At 45.8% G+C, this 12,338-nt stretch overlaps 2 protein-coding genes across 3 annotated transcripts in view; one reads left to right on the top strand and one right to left on the bottom strand.

Moving 5' to 3' along the window:
• The window catches only part of LOC139537652 (calpain-5-like), a 67,444-nt gene that overhangs the window by 36,279 nt on the left and 18,827 nt on the right, over positions 1-12,338 (top strand). For both annotated transcript variants that reach the window (XM_071339217.1, XM_071339218.1), the window contains one exon: positions 10,224-10,432. In XM_071339217.1, coding sequence (XP_071195318.1) covers positions 10,224-10,432 — 209 coding nt within the window. The remainder of the gene's footprint in view (positions 1-10,223; positions 10,433-12,338) is intronic.
• On the bottom strand, positions 7,007-7,575 carry LOC139537996 (olfactory marker protein-like). Its single transcript, XM_071339924.1, has one exon. It carries the CDS (start codon positions 7,505-7,507, stop codon positions 7,007-7,009), a length of 501 nt encoding a protein of 166 aa, XP_071196025.1. The 5' UTR covers positions 7,508-7,575.

The following is a 12,338-nucleotide window of genomic DNA, read 5'->3' as shown; positions in this document are numbered from 1 at the left end:
GAGATAAAAAATTACTGACATGAAAGATTTGGATGGGACAAAAATGACGGATGTAGTGATTTGTGCTCGTGCACATAATTACATTACCTGAGCTCCCCTTGTAAAACGTATCCTGTCCAAATAGGGCTTAAGCTTTGTTATAAGACATTTACGCTTTTACGTGTTAATAACAACTTAAGCTCTTAGCCCTATTCGGATGGGATTTTTACTGGGGGAGTTCAGGTAATGTAATTATGTGCACGAGCACCAATCACCGCATCCGTAATTTTAGTCTCGTCTGAATCTGCCAATTCCGCCACATTAAAGGTCCCCAAGAACACAGTGCCCTCCATCATTCTTAAACGGAAGAAGTTTGGAACCACCAAGACTCTTCATGGAGCTGACCGCCCGGCCAAACTGAGCAATCTGGGAAAGGGCCTTTGTCAGGGAGGTGACCAAGAACATGATGGTCACTCTGACAGAGCTCCATAGTTCCTCTGTGGAGATGGGAGAACCTTCCAGAAGGACAACCATCTCTGCAGTCTCCCACCAAGCAGGCCTTTATGGTAGAGTGGCCAGATGGAAACCACTCCTCAGTAAAAGGCACATGACAGCCCGCTTGGAGTTTGCCAAAAGGCACCTAAAGGACTCTCAGACCATGAGAAACAAGATTCTCTGGTCTGATGAATCCAAGATTGAACTCTTTGGCCTGAATGCCAAGCGTCACATCTGGAGGAAACCTGGCACCATCCCTACAGTGAAGCATGGTGGTGGCAGCATCATGCTGTGGGGATGTTTTTTAGCAGCAGGGACTGGGAAACGAGTCAGGATTGAGGGAAAGATGACCGGAGCAAAGTACAGAGAGATCCTTGATGAAAACCTGCTCCAGATCCCTCAGAACCTCAGACTGGTGGCGTAGGTTCAGCTTCCAACAGGACAACGACCCTAAGCACACAGCCAAGACAATGCAGGAGTGGCTTCGGAACAAGTCTCTGAATGTCCTTGACTGGCCCAGCCAGAGCCCGGACTTGAACCCGATCAAACATCTCTGGAGAGACCCGAAAAAAGCTGTTCAGCGACGCTCCCCATCCAAACTGACAGAGCTTGAGAGAATTTGCGAAGAAGAATTGGAGAAACTTCCCAAATACAGGTGCCAAGCTTGTAACGTCATACCCAAGAAGACTTGAGGCTGTAATCACTGCCAAAGGTACTTCAACAAAGTACTGAGTAAAGTGTCTGAATACTTATGTAAATTTGATATTTCAGTTTTTTATTTCTAAAAACCTGCTTTTGCTTTGTCATTATGGGGTATAGATTGATGAGGGGGAAAAACCACTTAATATATTTTAGGATAAGCCTGTAACTGTAACGTCAGGAGAATGATGGGTGTAGAGTCAGGCGCAGAGAGCAGAGGTTTCACGGGAACAAACGCTTTAATGTCCACAGTCAACAGGAACAGGTACAAAAAGGGGTGACGCCAAAACACAGGCGCAAACACAACCCAAAGACCACTGTTAAATAAACTGGACAGCGAAAACCCAAAATCAATAATCCACCTCCGACGTAACATGACAACCAATAAGCCCGCACAAACACTAGCGGGCGAAACGAAACTAAATAGTACACCTCCCAAAACCCCAACAAGGAACAGGTGAAAACAATTAGACAGACATAAACGACAAGGAAAAAGGGATCGGTGGCAGCTAGTAGACCGGCGACGACGACCGCCGAGCGCCACCCGAACGGGAAGGGGAGCCACCTTCGGTAGTATTCGTGACAGTAACGTAACAAAATGTGGGAAAAATGAAGGTGTCTGAATATTTTTCGAATGCGCTGTATCTGTTGTCCTCCCAAGCCAAACCCATGTTGACTAAATGAGCTCCCCGATCGGTCAGTTGTATCGACTAGCCTGGTGTTAGGACTCTGACGGATGGCGATGACTGATTTGGTCAAAGAGGTAGGCCTACTATGACGTGTTGTGGCAGCTCTTCAGTATAAGGTAATTGATTTGGTTAACTAGCATTAGCCAGCGTTAGCCATGACACCATTATTTCTTACCCTGTAGGGAGACAGATGGATCAATAGGCTATTTATTTTACAGCCTAGCCAATCCACCCAGCAGATATTGGGAGTGAATATTGGAAGTGAAAAGAGAGTGTGTGTGTTTGCGCATGTGCGTGTGTAACTTTGTAAAATGGCCCTCTTAGGCTTTAGGCAGAAGGGGGGAATGGCAGAGAGAGAGAGGTGGGATGGACAGAGACAGATCAATATGCACAGTTCCAATCAAAAGTTTGGACACACCTACTCATTCAAGTGTTTTTCTTTATTTTTGCTATTTTCTACATTGTAGAATAATAGTCTACATTGTAGAATAATAGTGAAGACATCAAAACTATGAAATAACACACATGGAATCATGTAGTAACCAAAAAAGTGTTAAACGATTCTTCAAAGTAGCCACCCTTTGCCTTGATGACAGCTTTGCAAACTCTTGGCATTCTCTCAACCAGCTTCACCTGGAATGCTTTTCCAACAGTCTTGAAGGAGTTCCCACATATGCTGAGCACTTGTTGGCTACTTTTCCTTCACTCTGTGGTCCAACTCATCCCAAACATCTCAATTGGTTTGAGGTCGGGTGATTGTGGAGGCCAGGTCATCTGATGCAATACTCCAACACTCTCTTTCTTGGTCAAATAGCCCTTACACAGCCTGGAGGTGTGTTGGGTCATTGTCCTGTTGAAAAACAAATGATAGTCCCACTAGGCGCAAACCAAATGGCATATTGACTGACCTTCATGTCTTAAAGTAATGGTGGACTGTCATTTCTCTTTGCATATTTGAGATGTTCTTGCCATAATATGGACTTGGTCTTTTACCAAATAGGGCTATCTTCTGTTTACCACCACTACCTTGTCACAACACAACTGATTGGCTCAAACGCATTAAGAAGGAAAGAAATTCCACAAATTAACTTTTAACAAGGCACACCTGTTAATTGAAATTAATTCCAGGTGACTACCTCATGAATGTGGTTGAGAGAGTGGTTGAGAGAATGCCAAGAGTGTGCAAAGCTGTCATCAAGGCAAAGGGTGGCTACTTTGAAGAATCTCAAATATTAAAAAACACTTTTTGGGGTTCTACATGATTCCATATGTGTTATTTCATAGTTTGATGTCTTTGTTATTATTCTACAATGTAGAAAATAGTAAAAATAAAGAAAAACCTTGGAATGAGTAGGTGTGTCCAAACGTTTGACTGGTATTGTACAGTTGAAGTCGGTAGTTTACATACACCTTAGCCAAATACATTTCAACTCAGTTTTTCACAATTCCTGACATTTAATCCTAGTAAGAATCCCTGTTTTAGGTCAGTTAGGATCACCATTTTATTTTAAGTATGTGAAATGTCAGAATAATAGCAGAGAGAATGATTTATTTCAGCTTTTATTTCTTTCATCACATTTCCAGTGAGTCAGAAGATTACATACACTCAATTAGTATTTGGTAGCGTTGCCTTTAAATTGTTTAACTTGGTTCAAACGTTTCCGGTAGCCTTCCACAAGCTTCCCAGAATAAGTTGGGTGAATTTTGTCCCATTCCTCCTGATAGAGCTGGTGTAACTGAGTCAGGTTTGTAGGCCTCCTTGCTCGCACATGCTTTTTCAGTTCTGCCCACAAATTTTCTATGGGATTGAGGTCAGGGCTTTGTGATGGCCACTCCAATACCTTGACTTTGTTGTCCTTAAACCATTTTGCCACAACTTTGGAAGTATGCTTGGGGTCATTGTCCATTTGGAAGACCCATTTGTGACCAAGTTTTAACTTCCTGACTGATGTCTTGAGATGTTGCTTCAATATATCCACATAATTTTCCTCCCACATGATGCCATCTATTTAGTGAAGTGCACCAGTCCCTCCTGCAATAAAGCACCCCTACAACATGATGCTGCCACCCCCGTGCTTCACGTTTGGGATAGTGTTTCTCGGCTTGCCAGCCTCCCCCGTTTTCCTCCAAACATAACAATGGTCATTATGGTCAAACAGTTCTATTTTTGTTTCATTAGACCAGAGGACATTTCTCAAAAGTATGATCTGTTTCCCCATGTGCAGTTGCAAACCGTAGTCTGCCTTTTTCATGGCAGTTCTGGAGCAGTGGCTTCTTCCTTGCTGAGGGCCTTTCAGGTTATGTCGATTATAGGACTCGTTTTGCTGTGGATATAGCTGCTTTTGTACCTGTTTCCTCCAGCATCTTCACAAGGTCCTTTGCTGTTGTTCTGGGATTGATTTGCACTTTTCAAAATACGTTAATCTCTAGGAGACAGAACGCGTCTCCTTCCTGAGCGGTATGACGACTGCGTGGTCCCATGGTGTTTATACTTGCGTACTATTGTTTGTACAGATGAACATGGTACCTTCAGGCGTTTGTAAATTTCTCCCAAGGATGAACCAGACTTGTGGAGGTCTACAATTTTTTTTCTGAGGTCTTGGCTGATTTATTTTGTTTTATAAGTGAAATAATCCTTCTGTAAACAATTGTTGGAAACATTTCTTGTGTCATGCACAAAGTAGATGTCCTAACCGACTTGCCAAAACTATAGTTTGTTAACAAGAAATTTATGGAGTGGTTGAAAAACACGTTTTAATGACTCCAACCTAAGTGTATGTAAACTTCCGACTTCAACTGTACATTATTATTTTGACTTTCTCCTTGGCCATTAGGCCAATATTAGGCTATCCCTAGACATTTTAAATATCTTCACGCCTAGAAGAGCCTCCATGCTTCCTAGGGGAGACCTCGTCTGTAGGTCGGATTCCCAGACAATATTTGTAACCGTGTTGCATCCAGAAGAACTTTGATTTGTGGATCACAGACCTTGATTCCATATGTTGATTTCCTGTGTGTGTGTGTGTGTGTGTGTGTGTGTGTGTGTGTGTGTGTGTGTGTGTGTGTGTGTGTGTGTGTGTGTGTGTGTGTGTGTGTGTGTGTGTGTGTGTGTGTGTGTGTGTGTGTGTGTGTGTGTGTGTGTGTGTGTGTGTGTGTGTGTGAACCATGACAGTATGAATGTGATGGAAGCAGTGCATTGATGGTTTAGTGACTCCAGGCGCGGTGCATACAACATCTAAGAGGTAGATCCCCCAGGATGCTGGTATGTGCACAGGTCTAGCTAATTAGTGTTGGTGCGGTGTGTGTGTGAGAGGCAACTGTAAGTATGAGAGGGAAAAAGTGTGACTGAGCTGATATTATTGAATAAGGAAGAGAAGGACAGTGGAGACGCGATCAGATTGATAATTACACACTTAAGTCTGCAGGCCATTCGTTTAATTGAGACTCAAGAGACTGTCACTGTACTCTGCTGCTACTGTGTTTCAGTTCCACATTGTCATTACTGTCAAAAGGAATGGAGATGAGATTTATTTTGGAGAAAAGTAGTCAACTGCAAAGAGTGAGACAGTCGATCTAACAGGTGGCGGGTAGTGATTTCAGGCATTAATTTGTGCCTCTGTGATGGGTGGGTGGATGAATGGATGGGTGGATGTGTGGGTGCCGCCCATCTCTCTCCTCTCTCTCTTTCTTTCTGTCTCTCTCCTACATATTCTCTCTTTCCCTTCCCCTCCATCTCTCGCTCTCCACTACCCGTCTATATCTCTGTGGAGGCCAACCCCCCCCCCACGTGGTCGTTTGTCATCCGGGCCGGGGCCAGACGGAGATGGATGAGGTAATAGGAAGCCAGTCTGGGTCGTGTTCATTAGGGCACACCAATTGCACCGGAAAACCAAAACCAAAGCGTTTCTTCTTGGACGAGTTTTGGCTGTTTTCTGGCTGTTTCCTTCCATTTGTTGTATAATAAATAGGACCCTGTTGTCCGCTAGGGCATTATGTTTGTGCTGCCACACTACAGTACAGCATCCCTCTCTGCTGCCTGCCACCTCAGGTGGGAGGAGAACGACTCCACACACAGCCGGGACCCCCTCAAGGTCTCAGGTCATCTGTGACGAGCCTGCTCTTTTGTCAGACGGCAGTAGAGAAAATGAAATTCGATAGTACACACATGCAAACAGACAGTCATGTGCATGGGCGCAGACATACACACAATCACAGCGCACGCACACACACAATTTGTAATAGAAAAACATCAGAGCTGACGTTGTATTGCTAGTCTGTTAGAAATGCCACGGAGAGAATCGTTTTGTCTTTTGTTAAGATTTATTCAGATCAGTAATCCATTTCAACAGCACATAAATGACCTACAAGTAGTCATTCTCTAATTAGTTGCTTTAGTCATTTTATGGTATCAAACAAACATTACAAGTAATGAATAATCACATCTCTAGACTCGACTGACGCTACAGTATGGCTCTAAACGCTGTATCCTTCATAGTAATTTCAACATCAGACAACAAAATGCTCTGTTGTTTAGATCAGATACAAATCCCTGAATCCCTACGGAAAACCTACCTAAAGTAGACAGTAGAAAAGGACATATTGCAATCCTGTTCTGTTATGTTTTGATGCCGGTCATACCATGTTAAAACGGAAGACAGGAAGAAAAAGAGATGGATGAGAGTTGAAGGAAGGAAGCAATTGAGACAAGGGAGTGGTGGTGTTGAGGTGTTATCCTTCTTCCACCCCAGAGGACGTGAGGGGTTGTGGTCCCTCTGGTCGCTCGGTTTGTGTGTCCTTTACCCTGTGGTTGCAAGTACCAACTACTGCAGGACACATTAAATCGGCCATTTATCTTGCAGGCCGCCAATTTTTGACCCCTGCCCCAACCCGAACTTTACTTCCTAATTAAGGAGAAATATTATACTGTATGTAGAAAATGACAGTGTGAAGTTTGAAACGAAAAACGAAATTGTGCTCCAACAAGGAAGGGCGGTAACGGAAAATCATGATGAAAGACAAAAAAAGAAAGCACTTGCTCATAATGCCAGATGATTAAAGCTCATAATGCCAGATGATTAAAGAAAACATTTCCGAAATGGCCGCCTAGTACCTTGCCCTCCCGCCGCCATTTCCTCCTGCAGTCTTCACTTCTGGTCCACCTGGAAGCTGATGGTCCCGACGTCTTTGAATGTTCCAACACCCTCCTCAAACACCAGCAGGAAGTACATTGTCTTCCTCACCTTTTCTAATTCAGCGATCCGCTCGCTAAACTCCTGGGCGTCGGCCTCGTAGTGGTGCACAGGCGTGTCGTTGCCATCGCCCTCGGCTCGCCAGAACACCCCCGCCGGGTCCAGTAGCTGGCGGTTCATCAGGTGGGTGAGGTCGGGCGCCCAGAGTTGCGAGATGGCAATCACAGTGAGGCAGCCCGGACGTGCCAGCCACACGCCCCAGTGGGTGAAGTGCAAGGCATGCAGGGAGAAGTCTTGGTGGTAAACGGCCTCGTGGGGTCGGAGGAGACGCTCACCGTCCTGCTGCTTTCCGCCGCGCTGCTGCAGAGACTGGACCGTGGTGGACCGCTGGTGCATCACCTCGGTCAGATGGAAGTCGGGCTGGAAGGGCAGCTCCAGTGTGGTTTGGGAAGCCATGTTGGTTTGGGTTCAAGAGGTCGAGCTTCAAGAGGATGATGGTTCGAAAAGTGGGTGAAGGCTCGATCAAACAAGAAATGCTTTGGCTGGCCGAGTCCTCTCACTCGCTCAGGAATCCCCTCTATCTCTCACTCTCTCTTTGTCACATTCTCAGCATCTTTGTCTCTCTCTTTCTCTCTCTCTCTCTCTCTTCCTTTCTTCCTCTCTCGCCGGGTCAGTTAGCGTGTCATTTAGCGTGTCAGTTAACCAGTTAGTGTGTCAGTTAACCAGTTAGTGTGTCAGTTAGTCATTTAGCGTGTCAGTTGACCAGTTAGTGTGTCAGTTAGTCATTTAGCGTGTCAGTTAACCAGTTAGTGTGTCAGTTAACCAGTTAGTGTGTCAGTTAGTCATTTAGCGTGTCAGTTAACCAGTTAGTGTGTCAGTTAACCGGTTAGTGTGTCAGTTAGTGTGTCAACTAGTCAGTTAGTGTGTGGAAGACTCTCGCGCATGGCTACAATACCCTTAGACGGGGGGTGGGTCTTGCCGTCTTGGTGTTCTTAGTTGGCAAGATGAGCATTAGGCACTAGGCAACTGGAGCTAATGACGTCTGCAGTGGCGACGCGGAGATTTCCCTTGTGGAAACCAGGGACAGCTGTGTGGTTGTCACATATTTATCTCACATTTGTGCCGTCGTTGTGCTTGGCTAGTGGAGGCCTACCTCTCTCACTACATACTGTATTCTGCTAAGTATGACTGAAATCTGCGTAATTTGGTGTGTCTGCCAAGTGACCAGTGGAGGGCTGGTGTCACTGGAATGGAACGGTATCAAACAAATGGAAAGTGGTTGATACCTTTCCGTTCATTCGATTACAGCCATAACAATGAGCCAAGTCCTCTGATTTCTCCCACCACCAGCCTCCGCTGCTCATAACACAAGGGGACGCATGCCTTCAACTTCAGATTGAAATGTATCAGGTAGAACAGATATATGATTGTCTGTCAGATAGAATCTGTGTCAGCTTTAAATGTTCTATTTCTATCTGCTATGTTCAAAACATTTCCCCTCTGGGCCGTATTCATTAGCCGCAGAACAGACTGAAATAGGGAGGGAATACCTGAAATTGTCCATCAAGATGCGCTCATTTTAATTTTCTATTGCCAAATGTTTTGCTACAGTGTGCACTATTAAATATGGACCAGGTAATGGGGTACCTCTGTGTGTCTGGTCTGATGGGCACCACTGCCTGGAAATTGTGTTATGGGATGGGAGGAGGGGACTGCAGGGGTGGATGGAGCTGCTGTTTCTGGCCACTCCATCCTTCGCAGAGTAGAGTTATTATAGAGCTTTATTGTCTTCTGGATGAAAGCCAAGATGGATATTCCACTCTCTCTCTCTCTCTCTCGCTCTCTCGCTCTCTCGCGCTCTCTCTCTCTCGCTCGCTCTCTCTTACCCCCCCCTTCCCTTGCTCTCTCTCTCTCTCCAGGCCAAAGTCAGAGAAAAAGGAGCCAGAGAGAGCAAGAGGGGCGTGGGAGGGGGGGTAGCTCCCAAATGACTCGGGGTTTCCATGGTGCAGTGCTGTTTCTTTTATCCTCTCCTCTTAAAGGAGCCGCTACTACACACACACACAAAATAGCCCCTCAATCAGCAGAACGAAGGGTCCATCGGAACCACACAGCTAGATCCTACCTACCGACCAGGGCTCTTAGTCCACCACTCCCCAGCAGGGGGGGGGGGGTAAATTGTAGTGTGCACTAACATCCGAAAAAACCCTTGCCGAAGACCAAAATGATTAGAATGTCATAAAATTTCATCATGATATATGCACAAACTTTTCCAAACTGTTTCGGATGGGAAGTATGCAGACGCCTTAAGTGTGACCTTATTTGTGCCATACACCCCACCGCAGTCTGAGGGGGAGCCACTGGGAAGGGGATGACTGGCAGGTAGTTCCATGCAGCTCGAATCGTTCCCCAGCCGTGTGTCCTGTTCCGCCTGTTCTCCCTCTGGATTTATGCTATCCAGAACCCTGGTGATAAATTACATTAAATGTTCCCCTAAACCTCCGGAACGCATCGGCCGGCCGAGAGGGGACAAGGTGGGGGCAAGAGGTATGCTGCAGCGGGGATGACAGCCTCACTCACAAGAGGGTGTGTATTTATGAGTTCGGCCGACACACAACTTGTTCGTTTGGCTTTCATAATATAACCAACACTCTTTTTCCTCCCTCTACTCGTCTTGCATTTCCACACCCTCCACCCCTCTCCTCCCTCTCCTACCTTTCCCACACCCTTCACCCCTCTCCTCCCACTCCCCCTCTGCTCCCACTCCCACTCCCTCTCCCCCCTCCACCCTCTCCTCCCTCTCCTACTTGTCCACACCCTCCACCCCTCTCCTCCCTCTCCCCCCTCCACCCCTCTCCTCCCTCTCCTACCTTCCACCAACTCTCCTCCCTCTCCCACTCCCCCATCACCCCTCTCCTCCCTCTCCCACTCCACCCTCCACCCCTCTCCTCCCTCTCCTACCTTCCACCGACTCTCCTCCCTCTCCCACTCCCCCGTCACCCCTCTCCTCCCTCTCCCACTCCACCCTCCAACACTCTCCTCCCTCTCCTACCTTCCACCACCTTTCCCCCCTCTTTCCCAACCTCTTATCCCTCCATCTACACCTTCTCTGACCTCCTCCACTCCGTCCTCTCCACCCCCCACACTTCCCCCCTCCACCCTGCCCTCCCTTCAGGTCATCCCAGACTGGAAGGAGCAGGAGTGGGACACAGAGACGCCTGAGTCATATGCCGGAATCTTCCACTTCCGCTTCTGGCGCTTTGGCGAGTGGGTGGACGTGGTGATTGACGACCGGCTGCCCACGGTGGACAACCAGCTGGTCTACTGCCACTCAGATGACAGTAACGAGTTCTGGAGCGCACTGGTGGAGAAGGCCTATGCGAAGTTAGTCAATGAATCAATCAATCAGTCAATGGCTTTATTGTACAAATTGGGAAATGTGTGGTACTGTCTTGGTGAAAAATGTATTATTCAATCCATTTGTCCATCAATCTATATATTGTCCCAATTGGGGAATGTCATGTAAAGTCAGGGTTAAAAACAACAACATTAAAATGAAATGAACACCTATGGGACAGGGATAAAGAGAGAGTACTGTAGCAGCCCTGGGGGAATGTCATCTAATTAAAGATCTGATGCTATGTTTAAGTCTCCCAATATTTGAGGTATGCAGAATTTTTTTTTAGAACGAAGACGCACTCACTCAATCTAATAAATATTTCCAATTGGTAACACTTTACTTAAAGCCTGTAGGTTATAACATGTTATAAGCATGTCTTATAATAAGACCTAATAATCTATTATGTACTACTTCTTCTGACTGATTCAAAATATGTACTATTCACTGTCCTTTTGATTGAGATGTAGTCACATATTAAGATTTGAAGTAAACTAAGGCTGCATTTACAATGGGAGCCCGATTCTGATCTTTTTCCAATAATTGGTCTTTTGACCAATCATAGTAGCTATTTTGCCAATAATTGGTCTTTTGACCAATCATAGTAGCTATTTTGCCAATAATTGGGCAGAAAATCAGAATGGGAATGCCTGTTTAAGAATCTAGGCTCCTTTGTCATCCAGATGTCAACTGTGCATTGTAGACAGCATTGATAGAGGAATATTTGACTTCAGATGAAGAGCATGGCCCTTCCAACGCCGGGATTGTGGGTTTCGATTGTGGGTTCGATTCCCGGGGCCACCCATACGTAAAATTCATGCTCGCATGACTAAGTTGCTTTAGATTAAAGTTTCTGCTAAATGGCATATATTATTTTTATACTGAACAAAAATATAAACACAACATGTAAAGGTCCCATGTTTCATGAGCTGAAGTAAAAGATCCCAGAAATGTTCCATATGCACAAAAACATATTTCTGTAAAATGTTGTGCACAAATTTGTTTACATACCTGCTAGTGAGCATTTCTCCTTTGCCAAGATAATCCATCCACCTAACAGGAGTGGCATATCAAGAAGCTGCTTTAAACAGCATGATCATTACCTTGTGCTGGGGACAATAAAAGGCCACTCAAAAATGTGCAGTTTTGTCACACAACACAATGCCACAGATGTCTCAAGTTTTGAGGGAGTGTGCAATTAGCATGCTGACTGCAGGATTATCCACCAGAGCTGTTGCCAGAGAAGTTTATATAATTTCTCTACCATAAGCCGCCTCTATTCGTCGTTTTAAAGAATTTGGCAGTATGCCCAACCGGCCACACAACCGTAGACCATGTGTAACCACGCCAGCCCAGGACCTCCACATCCGGCTTCTTCACCACCAGGATCGTCTGCACCCAGCCACCCAGACAGCTGATGAAACTGTGGGTTTGCACAACCTAAGAATTTCTGCACAAACTGTCAGAAACCGTCTCAGGGAAGACCATCTGCATGCTCGTCGTCCTCACCATGGTCTTGACCTGACTGCAGTTTGGCATCGTAACCAACTTCAGTGGGCAAATGCTCACCTTCGATGACCACTGGCGCACTGGAGAGGTGTACTCTTCACGGATGAATCCCGGTTTCAACTGTACCAGGCAGATGGCAGACAGCGTGTATGGCGTCGTGTGGTCAAGCGGTATGCTGATGTCAACGTTGTGAACATTCCACAGGCCACAATCAACAGCCTGAATATCTATGCAATGGAGATGCATGAGGCAAATGGTGGTCACACTAGATACTGGGTGTTTATTTGTTGTTGTATTTTACCCCCATTTTCTCCCCAATTTCATGATATCCAATTGCGATCCAATTACAATATTTTCTCATCGCTGCAACTCCCCAACGGGCTC

Source organism: Salvelinus alpinus, chromosome 13 (genome assembly GCF_045679555.1).
Source record: "Salvelinus alpinus chromosome 13, SLU_Salpinus.1, whole genome shotgun sequence".
In the NCBI taxonomy this organism is placed as follows: domain Eukaryota; kingdom Metazoa; phylum Chordata; class Actinopteri; order Salmoniformes; family Salmonidae; genus Salvelinus; species Salvelinus alpinus.
The sequence above is the reverse complement of the archived record's forward strand: the minus strand, read 5'-3'. Positions and strand labels throughout refer to the sequence as shown.

Coding starts and splice junctions, on each gene's coding strand:
- LOC139537996 (XM_071339924.1), bottom strand. CDS start 7,507: ATGGCTTCCCAAACCACACTGGAGCTGCCCTTCCAGCCCGACTTCCAT.